The sequence below is a fragment of the Rhamphochromis sp. 'chilingali' genome, assembly GCF_963969265.1.
Source record: "Rhamphochromis sp. 'chilingali' genome assembly, chromosome: 1".
In the NCBI taxonomy this organism is placed as follows: domain Eukaryota; kingdom Metazoa; phylum Chordata; class Actinopteri; order Cichliformes; family Cichlidae; genus Rhamphochromis; species Rhamphochromis sp. 'chilingali'.
Genome location: NC_137929.1, coordinates 23,626,105 through 23,646,112, shown reverse-complemented (window position 1 = coordinate 23,646,112; position 20,008 = coordinate 23,626,105). Strand labels below are relative to the sequence as shown.

The 20,008-nt window shown below is 42.5% G+C and overlaps 1 protein-coding gene and 1 pseudogene across 2 annotated transcripts in view; both read right to left on the bottom strand.

The window, feature by feature from the left end:
• Nucleotides 1-12,061, bottom strand: part of LOC308407588 (neuroligin-2-like) — a 67,589-nt pseudogene extending 55,528 nt beyond the window's left edge. The window contains exons 1-3 of the transcript XR_013974697.1: nucleotides 11,997-12,061; nucleotides 10,598-10,757; nucleotides 8,320-8,473 (exon numbers count right to left, since the gene is read on the bottom strand). The product of XR_013974697.1 is annotated as a neuroligin-2-like (transcript). The remainder of the gene's footprint in view (nucleotides 1-8,319; nucleotides 8,474-10,597; nucleotides 10,758-11,996) is intronic.
• Nucleotides 3,932-7,439, bottom strand: LOC308402423 (neuroligin-2-like). Its single transcript, XM_080891277.1, has 2 exons — nucleotides 7,168-7,439; nucleotides 3,932-6,867 (listed from the first exon to the last, which is right to left on the bottom strand). The coding sequence occupies exons 1-2, from the start codon at nucleotides 7,266-7,268 to the stop codon at nucleotides 6,111-6,113; spliced, it is 858 nt and encodes a 285-aa protein (XP_080747403.1). The 5' UTR covers nucleotides 7,269-7,439; the 3' UTR covers nucleotides 3,932-6,110.
• Nucleotides 12,062-20,008: the final 7,947 nt, after the last annotated feature.

Sequence of the window (20,008 nt, the reverse complement as noted above, 5' to 3'; positions counted from 1 at the left end):
TAAACAGAATAACTTTGTAAGTCACATGTAACAGCATTTCAAACATTTCAGTAAACTTAAGCTTAGAGGGGCTTGAGCACCCGCCCCTTTCCTGATGGGTACCCAAAGTGCCCCTTTGTTGAGGCAACTTTTAAAAAAAAAAATTATTATTATTATTATTTTTATGTGTGTGTGCGTGCGGAGTCCTGTCTGTGCCCCTCAACAATAATATTTAACTATTAATCACAGTTTTGCTAAATAAAATCTGGCTTGCATCAGTCACATGATCACATTTAACCAATGATCGCCCTTGACGGCAGAACGCGCTGGTTACGAGCCGGGAACGAGCTCACAAAGAGCACGCGCATTTTTTGCGGTCTGGAGCCAAGGCTGGACTGGGACAAAAAATCGGCCCAGGCATTTTGACTAGAGACCGGCCCACCAGGATAAATGTGACGTCATTCAGGGGTAAAACCGCAAAGGATTCTGGGAACTTGTGGCAAGAGGTACTAGCGCACGCAGGCTTTCAATTGAACTCAGTTACACAGCGATAAAAAGAAACACAAAAAATGGCAAGAAGCTGTTGTATTATTAACTGCAATAGCCGGTCGCATGACAGCCATGGGAAGCCGACGGGTAAAGGGATCGTTTTTTTTTTTTTTATCGGATTACGTCGTTGAAGAGAAATTTTTTAAGCCATGTTTATGAAGTAAGAGCCGACGGATGATCTGGATATACCAAATATAACGTCGCAGAACACTCCAGCTCACATGTTAGTCTGCTCCAAGCATTCCCACAAAGGTCAGTCTGCTGTTGTAGTTAATGCGTCATTTTTCTTAACATAATTGGTGATATAGGTTACAAGCAAGTCTGGCGCTGAACAGAAATTGTCGCGCTATGCTCCTTTATTTATTGTGCATAAATAGTGAATTGTCCTGACACAATATTGTGTTTCGCTTCTGTTATTATGGTACATTGACAAAAACATATACTTTTATTCACAGGGTAAAACAGTTGTTTTGTATCACTAATTGCCCAGTGCGATTACAACATACAATATTATTGTCACTGCTGCATTTCTGTAATGGTACCAGAAATTATTTCCACTACTAATTAATTACTGTTGAGCTCAAAGGTTATATTAATAAACTGTTAACGAATGTGTATTTATGACGACGATTTGTGAGACTGGTAAACTTACCTTTGTTCGTACGATGGTCTTTCGTTCTACACGGTGCATTTCAAGGTCCTGCACCCATCCGTCGGTAAACTGTACCTGGGCTTGTTGCAGTGACCTGAAGTTACTAAACTTCATGAGTGTATGCACTCACTCCAAGAAGCGTATAATTATAAATCTGAGCGTGGTGAAAGTTGGGCAGCACGCTGACGTCTTTTGTCCACTCTGTGTGCTCGTAAGGGTCTAACCCTTTCACTCCTTTGATTTTTTCCTCGTATCTTTTCTTTGTCTTTTCGTCGAGTCTGTCTTTGTATGGACCGGCATTGTTCTCCTTTTGTTTTGTACATTCCTTTTTTGTGCGGCAAAGAAAAAACAAGAAGGTATTGGAACCGGAGAATGAACGTTTTGCGGTGCTGCAAATGCTTGCATTTGATGCGGTACTTGGATTGTTTTGCCACGAGTTCCCGGCATGCAATGCGCGAAAATCACCTGATTGCTAAACAAGGGGGAGGGTGCATCCGGCCTCCTCGGCTGTAATTGGTCCGGCCCAGAGTCGATCATGACCAATTGGCCAATCCAACACCTTTCATTATATATACCCTTCCTAAAAAAAAAAAAAATCCATCGGCCCATAAAAACAAAAAATCGCCAGCGGCCCACCGGGCAAATGCCCGGTATGCCCGATGGCCAGTCCAGCTATGCATCTCCTGTTGTCAGGCCTGCAGGTATCAGGCTGTTGTTCTCCTTTATCTCATAGTGAACAGAAATTTTTTTTTGGAGTGGCACAAATAATTTGTGTGGCATCAGATTTGATGCAGAACAGCTGATTGTTCTGTAAATAGTTTGAAATGTTTATTTAAAAATGCCTTGGCTGCATTTAAAAAAATAGCTGCAAAAAACTTTGTTTGTTTGTTATCTGTTTTTATGACATTTTTCACTGTGGATTACAACAACATCAACATTAGAAAATGAAATGCCGACCTCCCAGCAATACATGTAAAAGCTTTATATTACACTGACTCTGGTCATCTTTATCTATCATAAAAATTTGCTTCACGATCTGAAACACGTAAGTGTGGCAAATATGCAAATAGCTAAGAAATCAGGATGGGCTAAATCGTTTCTTACTGCACTTCTGTTAGGCGACTGAATAAAAACACAAAGTCAGCAGTCTGGCTATGAATGTCTTTAATGTTTCCCAGATCAGAATCACAGCATACAGTGTATAATAACTTCTAAAGTAAACAGAAATATCATCACCTCATTTATTTATATAATTTTACTTTACTTTTTTTAATAATCATCTTTTTTTTATTCCATTATTTAACATTTTTCTTTATCTCAAGTCTCGAGTTTCTGAGTTCAACAAAGAAAGTAGAAACAAGACAACAGGTGCAGATTTGCAATGGACACCAAGCTGAGGGTTTCTCTGTGGGTGTCACTGTCTCTGTGCACGTTTGACACTGTGGACGTGACACAGGATCATCCAATCATGAAGTCTTGCTTTGCTGACAGTTTTTGAGTGTTGGAATAAAATAAATCCAGCAGTTATACCACAGAAAGGACAAAGTGTGGCTCTAACAGCTGTTGAACACACACAGACTGTGATGTTCTCCACACGTCATCCATCGCTCTGCACTTTTTGAGCATCCAACTGTTTTTCTGCTACATAACATCACTGCAGGAGAAAAACAACAGACAGACAGACAGCACAGTGTGACACGAGCAGGTCAGACCACCTGTGTGATCTCATGAGTCTGTGAGGATATGAGGCATCTTATGGTATCAAAGCCCTGGAGTCTGTCAAACGTGGCTACATGTAAACACTGCTACATGTTAGGTGAGCTAACATTTAACTGACTGCACTTTTTTCAGTCTCAGTTTAGGTCATTTATGTCCTTACTGCGAATCACTGAAAGGCAAAGCTGGCTTTTATCGCTCTGATGTTACGCACATCATGCAGCACAGATTCATCTCTGATCACAAGACTCATATTTCAAAATAAAAGCGAGCTAAGGCTTGAAAAGAGGACGACGATTTTATGACAATCGCAGAGAAAAGAGCAACGAAAGGATTTAAAACTTGATGAAAATGTTTTTTTCTCACTGAAAACTAGCAAATCCTAATAAACAGCATGACTGGCCCTCTGCTGTGAGGGGGCTTCAGTGGAGATGACTTCTGCTACAGCGACCTTCCTGCTACAGGATGGTCACATGATAACGATCAACGTTATGACAAAAATAAAATAAATGTTGAAAAGACAAAGACAAAACTGATCGGTGGTAAGGATGAACTCATTTGAAACCTCAAGCTAACGGCCATTTTTTTCTTCTCATTACAAACTGCACCTGTTGTCTTTCGTCATCACAAAATAAGCATATCATTCATTCACTCCAAAAAAAACCAAAAAAAACAAAACATAAAATAAACAAGAAACTTAATATTTACAAATATTTTGTTGGTTTTTTTTCTTACACTTAAAAATGTACAGTTCTGATCTTCCAGATGTTTCGTCTCCATCCGTCTCCCAGTTTGGTATTTTCTTCTCTGTCCAGTGACCTCAGAGTGAGCGCTGAATGTGCCACAATGGCGCCCTCTAGTGTTAGCTTATAAAACAGACAAGGAGAAAGAACAGAGCCGAATGAAAGGACTCGTTTGTGTTCTGTCCTCTGCTGTAGCTGTGTGGTGCTGAGGTTAACTACACAACCCCTCGCCGCCTCCTTATACACAGGAGTGAGTACAAAAGGGTTCGTACGGACGCATCAGCCGGCCGTCCTTCTGCTCGACACTGTTAGCTGAAAGATGATCGGATCATCCTCTGTCCTGTATTTAAGGCTGAGAGTCTTTGTCCAGTCTCTTTTCCACAGCTACTGTCCACAGCACTGATCCACCTGCAGCACAGCCCCAGTCAGTTGTTTTATGATTTACATTGTGCACGTTTCCCTTCCAGTGAGCTTACAAAACCTCTGACAGGAGAAGTCAGGCATGTGTTTCCCCCACCTCCCCTTTTAGGCAGTAATAAAATAGAAAACAAACAATCAAACAGGCTAAAGCTAGAGCACAAGCAAAGACAGCACCGGTGACTAAGTTCTCCCATACTGGACGTACGCTACCACGTGGGCTCAAACAGCAGCACATCAGCTCAGTTTACATACTGTTGACATCTTCATCAGAGGATCAGCAGGGAGCGCTGCTGAGCTGCAGTCGTCTCCACCAGAGTGACGGAGCAGGAATCACAAACAGCACAAACCCACCGTGTTGTTTCTACCCTGTTCAGGAGATCTGAGCCCCCATCCCTTTTTGTCATGTTGCAGCTCTGCACTGCAGGCCCTGAACGCCTCCCGGTTACCCTCAGTGTGCTTAGAGTTTAATTTACAACCGACGAGCTCACAGATCATCTGCAGGCAGGTGAACGAACCCTTAATGTGAGGATAATAGCAGAGCTGACCTGAGGTCAGAAATGGTCAGGAACGGTGTCGACACAGTGAAGTCAGGTGTTTGGGAATTTGTCTGATTATCAGTTTGGGGGGGTCGGTGTTAAATAACAAAGGTGGTGTAGGATGGAGAGTGGAGGAGGGAGGGAGCAGTGATGATATGGAGGAAGGTGATTGGTTAAGCAGCAGGAAGGAGCTCATGCTGGAGTCTGAGTTTTTACTGTTGGCCTTTTTCTGCTTTTTGTTTATTGTTGTCTGACGCGGGCCCGCCTACGCTTGAGTGATGCAGATGTGATATCACACTCACACAGCGACTGCCACTCACACACACACACACACACACACACACACACACACACACACACACACACACACACACACACACACACGCCAGTCAGAATACACACGTGCCAGACACAAGGGGGTCAGACAGGAGCAGCATCAGTCTCTGCTCTGTTTTGTTAATAACGTAGAAAAATAATTTTGTACAGTCAAGCTACATCGACGGACGCTTTACCTCACGTACCCTAAAATGAAAAAGTAGTGACAGTAAGATGAAGGCTGCACATGACACCATGACTGAGTTCACAGCTGTTGCTTTGATTCTAACGTTTAAGACTTTTGGCATCGACTCCGTTTTAATAAATGAGTGCTGGGAGGCGTCGTTTGACTTCAGGAGCTCCTGCGATGCTCTTACTCTGCGGGAGAAAACCAAAAACCAAAAGTAGCAAACATGGAGCGATATGACTCGTTTAGATTTTGGGAAACGTGCATCGACAGGTACAGTGTCCTTTTCCCCGCGTCTTTAAAAATAATTCATGCATAGATCCCCCACTGAGAAAACCCTTTTATATACTTTCTCCTTTGTACACATTTTATATAGAACTATATATAATATCATTTCTCTATATCTATATTTTCAGAAAAATTATTTCCACACAATAAAAAACAACAATTAAACAAATGCTTCAAACAAAACAACAAAAAGAGAAGATGAAAGAAAGAAAATCACGACTGAGGCCAGTTTGGCACTTTGTCACGAGAACATGACAGAACTCTGTTAGTTGACGGTAAATAGCGATACTCTATTTTTCTTTCGTTTTTCTTCTCCCTCGATGACAAATGAAACACAGCAGTACTTACTTGGCACCTAAAAATGCTGGTAGAATGAAAGATATCAGTGTTTTCATAGTTATATGTTTAGTGTACGCCTCCCCCCTCCAAACTGCTCAGCAGATCGGGAATTTTTAGAGAAGAGCAGGAGGGAGGCGTGTCAAATGAGAGGAAGAGAGCAGTAATAAAACACGGATGTAGAAAAGAGAAGCATAATGTGCACATAACACACAGGAGATGGAAAAAGAGATGACGCCAACGTAAAAAAGAGAAAACAGCGAGGAGCGAGAGAGCATTCGTCCCTTTGACAAATGTTGGAGGTCTTGAGCCTGGAAACAGCAGACCGTCTTTGAAAACAGTATCTTTGAAAGATCTGAGTCACCCACCCCACCCCCACCCCAAACTGCTCATCTGCTGCTGTACACTTCAGTTGCACCTCCACATGCCACCAGTGGAGGGAGCTGCCAAGTTTTACAGCACATGACGCAGCAGGTGTAGTTGCTTTTGGAGAAAGAAGAGAATAAGAGGACAGAACGAAGGCCCACGTCTAGAGGCTCCATGTCGTGGTGAGCGTCGTGCTCCGAGTGCTTCATCTGCAGGGACATGATCTCCTCCTCCTGGCTGTGAGCCAGGTCGTTGGCGGGGCCGCCCCGCTGAGGGGACAGCCGGTGCCGGCGCATCTCGTGCCGCTTGTCACGCTTGTAGTAAAGGGCGGCGAAGGCCAGGATGTTGAGGAAGAGGAGCGACGCTCCAACTGCAACTGTCACGCTCAGTTCGGTGGAGTAGTCGTGGGTGTCTCCGGGAAAGAGGTCCTGGGGCGGGCGCTCTGAGCCCTCGGGCTCGGGATCTGACGGGAAGGTAGGGTAAGGATGACGAGTGGTTCGAGGAACGTTGTTCCTGGGCCTCGTGGTGCCGGGGTCACGGCCTGCAGGGGAGCGCGTAGTGGTGGGAAAGAGCACGTCGTGCAGGCTGTGAAGATGAGGGACTAATTCCAGCCAAAAGGCCACTTTGTTAGCTCTGTAGTTGTCTCTGACACGAGGTTTCAAACCGATGATAAGGTACTGCTTGTCCTTCGAGTTGAACTTGGTCCAGATGACCTCCTCGAAGCGGTTGGGCTTGGTATGAATGAACTTGGTGTCCTGAGGGACGGGCAGGTTGGGGTCCCTGGTGGAGCATAAAGGTTAAACGTTTCAGTTCAAAGTTATATTCAGTCTCCATTATAAGTAACATGTGGCATCAATACACTGAATACAGACAGGAGGCCCATTCTCTGTGCAACCTTTCAACTATCTAAGACCAACTGGCTGCTCTGGGATCTGGATGCTTTTGGTGAACCAGTGTTCAATTCTTCAAAGCCACACGAGAATTAAACTAGCAACCCAGATTCAAGTATTCAAGATGACTAGAAGGCTGTCAGAGAACATACAGTAACGTGTACAGTTTACACTACGACATGAGGCCTACCCAGTCTTTGCGAAGTTAGTCCAGTAAGTCATGACCACAGCGCTCAGCATCACATCGTTCTTGGAGAAGTTGCACGGGAACAGGTCCGTGGCACCGATCATCGGTACGCCGAACACGTAAGTTATCTCGTCTCCGCGGCGTCGGCCCACTCGGGCCGCGTCTCCGTCTGGCAGTGGTGGTAGAACGTGTAAAAGTAAACTGGGGACTGAAACTCAGCATGGAGTTTGGCAGTGGCCACAGCTGGTGCCACCCACTGGTGGTCCGTAAACAGGGCCAACAGAGTCTTCCGCCGCATGTCGCCGTTGTCCCTGTCCGCCCAGTCTGTGTACATGAACTTAATGGTCTCCCTCAGGATGTCTTTGCCTGGTGAAGAAGCACAGGAGGAGACAAAAGGAGGGGGAAGAAAGATAAAAGTGAAAAACTGCTAAGAGTAAAGTAACAGCAGTGCAAGACATTTTTTAAGAGATCGGTCTGATCAAAAGATATGAAACCAAAGCAAATGTTGGTGAGATGAACCAAGAGCCAGGAAGCGAGTGAGAAATCTAGAGAGGAAAAAAAAAAGTCTTTCAGATAACAGAACGAGTGACAGGCACAGAGAGGAAGCATGACTGCATTATCCAAACATGTCTGTACTGTGACTGTGGTCCGGCTGTGAGGGGTTCGCAGGCCGATCTGTCAGAAACAGCGACACTGAGACTGGGAGCCCACTACCTGGGGGATGATAGCATTACTGCCCACAGAGCCTCAAAGGTTAAGGCGCAGACACGCCGTGATGTGGATGAGTGGCTCTCTTTAGCACGCTTGTCTTGTTTGATGCACTTCACTGGGCTCACATGTTACTGATTCCATTCTTTACTCGCATGTTTTAAACGCTTAAAGCACTTTCACAGGTTTTTATATTCTTTTGAAAATTCATGTGAACTCAAGCTGTCAGAACTGTAATGTAAGCTTTGATAATTGTCCACATTTGTCATTTTGATGATTATCCGTTTATTTTAATGAATACAGCAAACAGAAAAAAAACTAACAGATCAACAAACGCGGCTCCTAATAAGACAAAACCTGATGATGCTGCAAAATGCAGTTAAGTGAGAGGAGGCTGTAAAATGGAATAACTGAAAAAGTGGCAGCGTACAGAGGTGGCGTCCTCACCCTCTGGGTATCCGTAGAGGTTGTCAACAAAGTTGGAGATGGTGTAGTCGAACGCCGCAGCTGAGATGCCGTCGTTGTCCTCACTGTCGTCCACAAACTTCAGCCCCTCTCCCTGGTTCACTCCTATCAGGATGTCATAGTTGAGGAACTCCCCCTGGTGGAGCAAATGAGGAAGAACATGCTGAGTGCTGGAACAGAGCCTGTGTGCATCACAAGTCTATAACAGGAAGTGCGGCTGAAACACAGCTTTGTGAATTGGCAGCACTTCATTTCCCAGTAAACAAAATAAAGATTAGCTGTTGCCATGAAAGTCCTGCTATAAACTGTAATAATAACTGTAAGCACTTTTTAAGCACATTCAAGGTCAATTTTCAAGCTTTTCCAGCACATTACCAAAAACAGATGAAAGCATGTTTCACTTTCACTAACAGAGGCGAGGCTGCCGGATACTGATGCCACCAGGCCCTCTGACCACCACCAGTAGGCAACGGGTGAAGTGTCTTACCCAAGGACACAACGACCAAGACTGTCCAAGCCGGGGCTCAAACCAGCAACCTTCCGATTACAAGGCGAACCCCCAACTCTTGAGCCACGATCGCCCAGTGGGGACATTTCATTTTCCAGCAGGAAGCTTTTTGTTAAACCCTTTAGATCAGGGGTCGGCAACCGCACGCGGCTCTTTAGTCCTTATGGTGCGGCTCTGCGTGGTTTATGAAAATAAATTTTTTTTACTTGTAGTTCTAAATTGGAAGATTATTGTGATTTTGCAATATACAAATATACAAATAAAACACTGAAATTTTAAGTTAAGTTTGAAAACAGTTTAAAAAAAATAGGGCTTTGGAGTTGACATCACGCCGCAGTGCATTGTGGGATCACGGCGCCATGTCAGTAGGCCAGAAAGCAAAACAAGCACACAGTGTTGGAGTGTTGGATTCGGGACTGCCAGAACCATGCTCAAAATCAGCGCAAAAGACAAAGGGCTGTATCGCGACCGATTGTGCAAGACGCCAAGAGACGGTACTTTGAAAAAATTGTTACGGGCGCCAACCACTGTGACCTCGTTGTGTGGACACAGAGAGACCTTGCTGTGATTCGCGTCTTCCCTGCTGTGGATTTCTGGAAACCGCGCTTAAAGCAAGCACAAGACTTCTTTCGTAAAGTGTGCCTTCCTGAACTTGTTGGGAAATACTTCTCGAAACAACGTGCTGCTCTAAATAGCCTGTAATGTTTCATGTTGTGGTTAAAGATTGATGACAGCTGTGTGGTGCGATGTAAATAGTTTGCATTTCATTTTTATGTGATTGCTGTGTACATGTGAATAGATCTATAATAAAGAAAAACAAATAAATATACTATTCTTTTTTGTTTTATTAAAACAACTTCACACAAAGTACAACTATTTACAATGTACTGTACATCCAAAAAAACAGCTTTAAGAATACTCAACAGGAGCAAGTGTCATTTGGCCCTGGTTTGACAACAACACTGGGGCACATATTAACAAAAACACAGCAAACCTTAACGATCTTATCAATCGTCACATGATAAGAGTAATCGGATTGGCATTGTAGTGTGTAACATTTTGAACTTGTTGCGCAAACTACCTGCTACTCGCTCAACATGAATTCTAAGGTGGGCACGTCGTAGCCTTTTGTGAAAGCTGGAATCTTGACCTGTGCACACATCATTCCTGCAGCATCTCTGATGTCAAAGCCTCTGTCAGCCAATACTACGTCCCCTGGTAACAGCTTTTGAAGAATGCCACATCTCTCTGTGATGTGTTTATCTGATGCACGACCCCCCCATCCCCTGGAAATGAAAGAAATAGCTCCATGGGGTGTAATCCCGATGAGGTATTTTATGGTGTGTGTACCCTTGTAATGAGAGTATGTTTGTGCGCGTGCCTTTAAATTAGATGGTCTTTCTGTTCGAATCTCAAAACAGTCAACAATGATGGCTACTCGTTTTCCAAAAGTTTCAGTAAACTGTGGAGGCATTGTCGCCTGCAGACAGTGCCTCTCAGGCCAGTGCACCAGTGCTCCTAAGTCGGCATACAAAACATCAATGGTATCGGTGAAGACAGAAGACAGTGTTTTGTGGGACACATCGAACAGATGAAAAGATGCTGGACTGGAAGATCAAGTCTCAGACGCATTAGTGTGAGTAAGAGCATTTGGAAACCTGTCAGTTTCTTTGATATTGGCAGGAAATCTTTGACAGTGTTGAAGAGGGACATTAAGACAGCATAACAATGTAGTCCAGTGTAATATCTTACTTTTTCGGTATCGTCCTTTAAGAAAGTTTCATTCAGCTCTGTCTTTTGCAACTGTGCTCGAAGCAGTCTGTTCTCCTCCAACAGCCGGTTTATTTCTGCTCTGCCCTGTTGACTGCACACACAATCCTTCGTCTGCCCTTCAGCTTCCGTGACGCTGTCACTCCATCACCACTGTCCACATTTGCAGCTGGTACGTCAACCTCCACTTGTCCAACACAATTGCTGTCCACTGCCTCCATGACATGGTTATTTTGTTGTTGTTCTTCTGTCAGACCTTCATCAATCATCAAGCCTGTAAGATAAAAATAGTGCATAGACAAAAGGTTAATGTACACCAATATTCCAATGACATGTGTGTGATTCATCTTTAAGTTATGTGTGGATTAGTGTACCATAAGAGCAATTTAGTATGTTTTTGGACGGGGGGGGGGGGGGGTGTTTACCTGCAATGGGTGCTCTTTTTCGCTTCTGTTGCATACGCCTTGCGTGCCGGTCCGAGTCTGACACAGGTTTGTCGTCGTGCCCCAGTGTTGGTGCCCAGTCTGGATTTGTTACATCCATTTCATATGCTGGTTTGCCTGAAATAATGCCAAATCAAAAGCTACTCAGTCGACATGACGTGGTTGTGCAGCATCACACGTTAGCATGTTTTATCTCATTATCTATGACCGCAGCGCATTGAGAAAAAACACTAAAAGCCTTTTAATAGTGATATGAATTAATTTAGAACTCACCGGAGAGAAAATGCCGCGAGCAAACCAACAAAAAGCTGGAGATTGCACGGAACTCGATATCCGCTCGTCTCACCGCTGCAATCCATGCCTGGCGTCTTTGTTTGGTGATATCGGATACATGGGATCCCTCACGTCGCCGCCAGGATGGAAAACGATGAAAAGAGCCCATTATCCAGTTTCTTGCCTTCACGATCGTGAGATCTAACGTTGCAACCGACTACACAACACGTACGAACCATAGCTGAAGCTGTCATGGCGGCGGGGGGCGTGGCCCGCCTCCTGTGACATCACGCTCCAAAGCGACAATCTCATTGGCTTAGGGAGTGATGATGTCATAGATCTTAAGAATCCTTTGATGTTTTTCTATAAATAGGGGTGAGCAACAGCAAGTTTCAGTTCGTTTCAGCAGCAGCATCAGAAACCATCCACGAGCTGAGAAATCATCCTGGAGAAGAAAAGCGCTCCTGGAAAAGTAAGGTAAAGAAGAAATGGTTCCACTTGTTCCAGAGGAGAGACGCTACGGCTTCCTCACCTGATGTAGCCTCGTCTTGCTCCACCTCTGTTAACCCCCCCAACCAGTCCCGGCAGTTGACTGTCCCCTCCTGAGCCTGGTTCTGCCGGAGGTTTGTCCTCGTTTACAGGCAGTTTTTCCTCCCCACTGTCACCAAGTGGAGAGGAAACCAGTCCAACGCTGGTCTCTCAATCTCCCGTTGGAGAGCCAAAGATGCATGCTGACGTGAGGAGTCCTGCGTAAAACGACGAATTTTGCCCATTTTACATTTAAACTCCACCAAAGATGTTTTAAATGGATGAGGAATCATCCACTTAAAACATCTTTGCGAGTCGTTTTGTTGTGATCGTCTAACCAAGCCTGCTGACGTGAGGAGTCACGATCGCGAGGAATTTTGCGCATATTACATTTAAATGCAACCAAAGATGTTTTAAATGGATGAGGAATCATTCACTTAAAACATCTTTGCGAGTCGTTTTGTTGTGATCGTCTAACCAAGCATGCTGACGTGAGGAGTCACGATCGCAAGGAATTTTGCGCATTTTACATTTAAATGCAACCAAAGATGTTTTAAATGGATGAGGAATCATCCATTTAAAACATCTTTGCGAGTAATTTTTTTGTGATCGTCTAACCAAGCATGCTGACGTGAGGAGTCCTGCGTAAAACGAGGAATTTTGCGCATTTTACATTTAAACGCCACCAAAGATGCTTTAAATGGATGAGGAATCATCCACTTAAAACATCTTTGCGAGTCATTTTTTTGTGATCGTCTAACCAAGCATGCTTGAGGAGTCACGATCGTGAAGAATTTTGCGCATTTTACATTTAAACGCAACCAAAGATGTTTTAAATGGATGAGGAATCATCCACTTAAAACATCTTTGCGAGTCATTTTTTTGTGATCGTCTAACCAAGCATGCTGACGTGAGGAGTCACGATCGCGAGGAATTTTGCGCATTTTACATTTAAACGCAACCAAAGATGTTTTAAATGGATGAGGAATCATCCACTTAAAACATCTTTGCGAGTCATTTTTTTGTGATCGTCTAACCAAGCCTGCTGACGTGAGGAGTCACGATCGCGAGGAATTTTGCGCATTTTACATTTAAACGCCACCAAAGATGTTTTAAATGGATGATTCCTCATCCATTTAAAACATCTCTGCGAGTCATTTTTTTGTGATCGTCTAACCAAGCCTGCTGACGTGAGGAGTCACAATCGCGAGGAATTTTGCTCATTTTACATTTAAACGCAACCAAAGATGTTTTAAATGGATGAGGAATCATCCACTTAAAACATCTTTGCGAGTCATTTTTTTGTGATCGTCTAACCAAGCATGCTGACGTGAGGAGTCACGATCGCGAGGAATTTTGCTCATTTTACATTTAAACGCAACCAAAGATGTTTTAAATGGATGAGGAATCATCCATTTAAAACATCTTTGCGAGTCATTTTTTTGTGATCGTCTAACCAAGCCTGCTGACGTGAGGAGTCACGATCGCGAGGAATTTTGTGCATTTTACATTTAAACGCAACCAAAGATGTTTTAAATGGATGATTCCTCATCCATTTAAAACATCTTTGCGAGTCATTTTTTTGTGATCGTCTAACCAAGCCTGCTGACGTGAGGAGTCACGATCGCGACGAATTTTGCGCATTTTACATTTAAACGCAACCAAAGATGTTTTAAATGGATGAGGAATCATCCACTTAAAACATCTTTGCGAGTCATTTTTTTGTGATCGTCTAACCAAGCCTGCTGACGTGAGGAGTCACGATCGTGAGGAATTTTGCGCATTTTACATTTAAACGCAACCAAAGATGTTTTAAATGGATGAGGAATCATCCACTTAAAACATCTTTGCGAGTCATTTTTTTGTGATCGTCTAACCAAGCCTGCTGACGTGAGGAGTCACGATCGTGAGGAATTTTGCGCATTTTACATTTAAACGCAACCAAAGATGTTTTAAATGGATGAGGAATCATCCATTTAAAACATCTTTGCGAGTCATTTTTTTGTGATCGTCTAACCAAGCATGCTGACGTGAGGAGTCACGATCGCGAGGAATTTTGCTCATTTTACATTTAAACGCAACCAAAGATGTTTTAAATGGATGAGGAATCATCCATTTAAAACATCTTTGCGAGTCATTTTTTTGTGATCGTATAACCAAGCATGCTGACGTGAGGAGTCACGATCGCGAGGAATTTTGCGCATTTTACATTTAAACCCAACCAAAGATGTTTTAAATGGATGAGGAATCATCCATTTAAAACATCTTTGCGAGTCATTTTTTTGTGATCGTCTAACCAAGCCTGCTGACGTGAGGAGTCACGATCGTGAGGAATTTTGCACATTTTACATTTAAACTCCACCAAAGATGTTTTAAATGGATGAGGAATCATCCACTTAAAACATCTTTGCGAGTCATTTTTTTGTGATCGTCTAACCAAGCATGCTGACGTGAGGAGTCACGATCGCGAGGAATTTTGCGCATTTTACATTTAAACGCAACCAAAGATGTTTTAAATGGATGAGGAATCATCCATTTAAACATATTTGCGAGTCATTTTTTTGTGATCGTCTAACCAAGCCTGCTGACGTGAGGAGTCACGATCGCGAGGAATTTTGCGCATTTTACATTTAAACCCAACCAAAGATGTTTTAAATGGATGATTCCTCATCCATTTAAACATATTTGCGAGTCATTTTTTTGTGATCGTCTAACCAAGCCTGCTGACGTGAGGAGTCACGATAGCGAGGAACTTTGCGCATTTTACATTTAAACGCAACCAAAGATGTTTTAAATGGATGAGGAATCATCCATTTAAAACATCTTTGCGAGTCATTTTTTTGTGATCGTATAACCAAGCATGCTGACGTGAGGAGTCACGATCGTGAAGAATTTTGCGCATTTTACATTTAAACGCAACCAAAGATGTTTTAAATGGATGAGGAATCATCCATTTAAAACATCTTTGCGAGTCATTTTTTTGTGATCGTCTAACCAAGCATGCTGACGTGAGGAGTCACGATCGCGAGGAATTTTGCGCATTTTACATTTAAACCCAACCAAAGATGTTTTAAATGGATGAGGAATCATCCATTTAAACATATTTGCGAGTCATTTTTTTGTGATCGTCTAACCAAGCCTGCTGACGTGAGGAGTCACGATCGTGAAGAATTTTGCGCATTTTACATTTAAACGCAACCAAAGATGTTTTAAATGGATGAGGAATCATCCATTTAAAACATCTTTGCGAGTCATTTTTTTGTGATCGTCTAACCAAGCATGCTGACGTGAGGAGTCACGATCGTGAAGAATTTTGCTCATTTTACATTTAAACCCAACCAAAGATGTTTTAAATGGATGAGGAATCATCCATTTAAAACATCTTTGCGAGTCATTTTTTTGTGATCGTCTAACCAAGCATGCTGACGTGAGGAGTCACGATCGTGAAGAATTTTGCGCATTTTACATTTAAACGCAACCAAAGATGTTTTAAATGGATGAGGAATCATCCACTTAAAACATCTTTGCGAGTCATTTTTTTGTGATCGTCTAACCAAGCCTGCTGACGTGAGGAGACACGATCGTGAGGAATTTTGCGCATTTTACATTTAAACGCAACCAAAGATGCTTTAAATGGATGAGGAATCATCCACTTAAAACATCTTTGCGAGTCATTTTTTTGTGATCGTCTAACCAAGCATGCTTGAGGAGTCACGATCGTGAAGAATTTTGCGCATTTTACATTTAAACGCAACCAAAGATGCTTTAAATGGATGAGGAATCATCCATTTAAAGCATCTTTGCGAGTCATTTTTTTGTGATCGTCTAACCAAGCATGCTTGAGGAGTCACGATCGTGAAGAATTTTGCGCATTTTACATTTAAACGCAACCAAAGATGCTTTAAATGGATGAGGAATCATCCACTTAAAACATCTTTGCGAGTCATTTTTTTGTGATCGTCTAACCAAGCATGCTGACGTGAGGAGTCACGATCGCGAGGAATTTTGCGCATTTTACATTTAAACGCCACCAAAGATGTTTTAAATGGATGAGGAATCATCCACTTAAAACATCTCTGCGAGTCATTTTTTTGTGATCGTCTAACCAAGCCTGCTGACGTGAGGAGTCACGATCGCGAGGAATTTTGCGCATTTTACATTTAAATGCAACCAAAGATGTTTTAAATGGATGAGGAATCATCCATTTAAAACATATTTGCGAGTCATTTTTTTGTGATCGTCTAACCAAGCCTGCTGACGTGAGGAGTCACGATCGCGAGGAATTTTGCGCATTTTACATTTAAATGCAACCAAAGATGTTTTAAATGGATGAGGAATCATCCATTTAAAACATATTTGCGAGTCATTTTTTTGTGATCGTCTAACCAAGCCTGCTGACGTGAGGAGTCACGATCGCGACGAATTTTGCGCATTTTACATTTAAACGCAACCAAAGATGCTTTAAATGGATGAGGAATCATCCATTTAAAACATCTTTGCGAGTCATTTTTTTGTGATCGTCTAACCAAGCATGCTGACGTGAGGAGTCACGATCGCGAGGAATTTTGCGCATTTTACATTTAAACGCAACCAAAGATGTTTTAAATGGATGAGGAATCATCCATTTAAAACATCTCTGCGAGTCATTTTTTTGTGATCGTCTAACCAAGCCTGCTGACGTGAGGAGTCACGATCGCGAGGAATTTTGCGCATTTTACATTTAAACGCAACCAAAGATGTTTTAAATGGATGAGGAATCATCCATTTAAAACATATTTGCGAGTCATTTTTTTGTGATCGTCTAACCAAGCATGCTGACGTGAGGAGTCACGATCGCGAGGAATTTTGCGCATTTTACATTTAAACGCCACCAAAGATGTTTTAAATGGATGATTCCTCATCCATTTAAAACATCTTTGCGAGTCATTTTTTTGTGATCGTCTAACCAAGCATGCTGACGTGAGGAGTCACGATCGCGAGGAATTTTGCGCATTTTACATTTAAACCCAACCAAAGATGTTTTAAATGGATGAGGAATCATCCACTTAAAACATCTTTGCGAGTCATTTTTTTTGTGATCGTCTAACCAAGCATGCCGACGTGAGGAGTCACGATCGCGAGGAATTTTGCGCATTTTACATTTAAACGCCACCAAAGATGTTTTAAATGGATGAGGAATCATCAATTTAAAACATCTTTGCGAGTCATTTTTTTGTGATCGTCTAACCAAGCATGCTGACGTGAGGAGTCACGATCGCGAGGAATTTTGCCCATTTTACATTTAAACTCCACCAAAGATGTTTTAAATGGATGAGGAATCATCCATTTAAAACATCTTTGCGAGTCATTTTTTGTGATCGTCTAACCAAGCATGCCGACGTGAGGAGTCACGATCGCGAGGAATTTTGCACATTTTACATTTAAACGCAACCAAAGATGTTTTAAATGGATGAGGAATCATCAATTTAAAACATCTTTGCGAGTCATTTTTTTGTGATCGTCTAACCAAGCATGCTGACGTGAGGAGTCACGATCGCGAGGAATTTTGCGCATTTTACATTTAAACCCAACCAAAGATGTTTTAAATGGATGAGGAATCATCCATTTAAAACATCTTTGCGAGTCATTTTTTTGTGATCGTCTAACCAAGCCTGCTGACGTGAGGAGTCACGATCGCGAGGAATTTTGCGCATTTTACATTTAAACCCAACCAATGATGTTTTAAATGGATGAGGAATCATCCACTTAAAACATCTTTGCGAGTCATTTTTTTGTGATCGTCTAACCAAGCCTGCTGACGTGAGGAGTCACGATCGCGAGGAATTTTGCGCATTTTACATTTAAACGCAACCAAAGATGCTTTAAATGGATGAGGAATCATCCACTTAAAACATCTTTGCGAGTCATTTTTTTGTGATCGTCTAACCAAGCCTGCTGACGTGAGGAGTCACGATCGCGAGGAATTTTGCTCATTTTACATTTAAACGCAACCAAAGATGTTTTAAATGGATGAGGAATCATCCACTTAAAACATCTTTGCGAGTCATTTTTTTGTGATCGTCTAACCAAGCATGCTGACGTGAGGAGTCACGATCGTGAGGAATTTTGCTCATTTTACATTTAAACTCCACCAAAGATGTTTTAAATGGATGAGGAATCATCCACTTAAAACATCTTTGCGAGTCATTTTTTTGTGATCGTCTAACCAAGCATGCTGACGTGAGGAGTCACGATCGCGACGAATTTTGCCCATTTTACATTTAAACGCCACCAAAGATGTTTTAAATGGATGAGGAATCATCAATTTAAAACATCTTTGCGAGTCATTTTTTTGTGATCGTCTAACCAAGCCTGCTGACGTGAGGAGTCACGATCGCGAGGAATTTTGCGCATTTTACATTTAAACCCAACCAAAGATGTTTTAAATGGATGAGGAATCATCCATTTAAAACATCTTTGCGAGTCATTTTTTGTGATCGTCTAACCAAGCATGCTGACGTGAGGAGTCACGATCGCGAGGAATTTTGCGCATTTTACATTTAAACCCAACCAACGATGTTTTAAATGGATGAGGAATCATCCATTTAAACATATTTGCGAGTCATTTTTTTGTGATCGTCTAACCAAGCCTGCTGACGTGAGGAGTCACGATCGCGAGGAATTTTGCGCATTTTACAGTTAAACCCAACCAAAGATGTTTTAAATGGATGATTCCTCATCCATGTAAAACATCTTTGCGAGTCATTTTTTTGTGATCGTCTAACCAAGCCTGCTGACGTGAGGAGTCACGATCGCGAGGAATTTTGCGCATTTTACATTTAAACGCAACCAAAGATGCTTTAAATGGATGAGGAATCATCCACTTAAAACATCTTTGCGAGTCATTTTTTTGTGATCGTCTAACCAAGCATGCTGACGTGAGGAGTCACGATCGCGAGGAATTTTGCCCATTTTACATTTAAACTCCACCAAAGATGTTTTAAATGGATGAGGAATCATCCACTTAAAACATATTTGCGAGTCATTTTTTGTGATCGTCTAACCAAGCATGCTGACGTGAGGAGTCACGATCGCGAGGAATTTTGCCCATTTTAAATGGTAAATGGCCTGTATTTATATAGCGCTTTACTAGTCCCTAAGGACCCCAAAGCGCTTTACATATCCAGTCATCCACCCATTCACACACACATTCACACACTGGTGATGGCAAGCTACATTGTAGCCACAGCCACCCTGGGGCGCACTGACAGAGGCGAGGCTGCCAGACACTGGCGCCACTGGGCCCTCTGACCACCACCAGTAAGCAACGGGTGAAGTGTCTTGCCCAAGGACACAACGACCAAGACTGTCCAAGCCGGGGCTCGAACTGGCAACCTTCCGATTACAAGGCGAACGCCCAACTCTTGAGCCACGATCGCCCGATTTTACATTTAAACTCCACCAAAGATGTTTTAAATGGATGATTCCTCATCCATTTAAAACATCTTTGCGAGTCATTTTTTTGTGATCGTCTAACCAAGCATGCCGACGTGAGGAGTCACGATCGCGAGGAATTTTGCGCATTTTACATTTAAACGCCACCAAAGATGTTTTAAATGGATGAGGAATCATCCATTTAAAACATCTTTGCGAGTCATTTTTTGTGATCGTCTAACCAAGCATGCTGACGTGAGGAGTCACGATCGCGAGGAATTTTGCGCATTTTACATTTAAACCCAACCAAAGATGTTTTAAATGGATGAGGAATCATCCATTTAAAACATCTTTGCGAGTCATTTTTTGTGATCTTCTAACCAAGCCTGCTGACATGAGGAGTCACGATCGTGAGGAATTTTGCGCATATTACATTTAAACTCCACCAAAGATGTTTTAAATGGATGAGGAATCATCCATTTAAAACATATTTGCAAGTCGTTTTAATGTTGTTGGGTAACCAAGCATGCTGACGTGAGGAGTCACGATCGCTAGGAATTTTGCGCATTTTACATTTAAATGCAACCAAAGATGTTTTAAATGGATGAGGAATCATCCATTTAAAACATATTTGCAAGTCGTTTTAATGTTGTCGGGTAACCAAGCATGCTGACGTGAGGAGTCACGATCACGATGAATTTTGCCCATTTTACATTTAAATGCAACCAAAGATGTT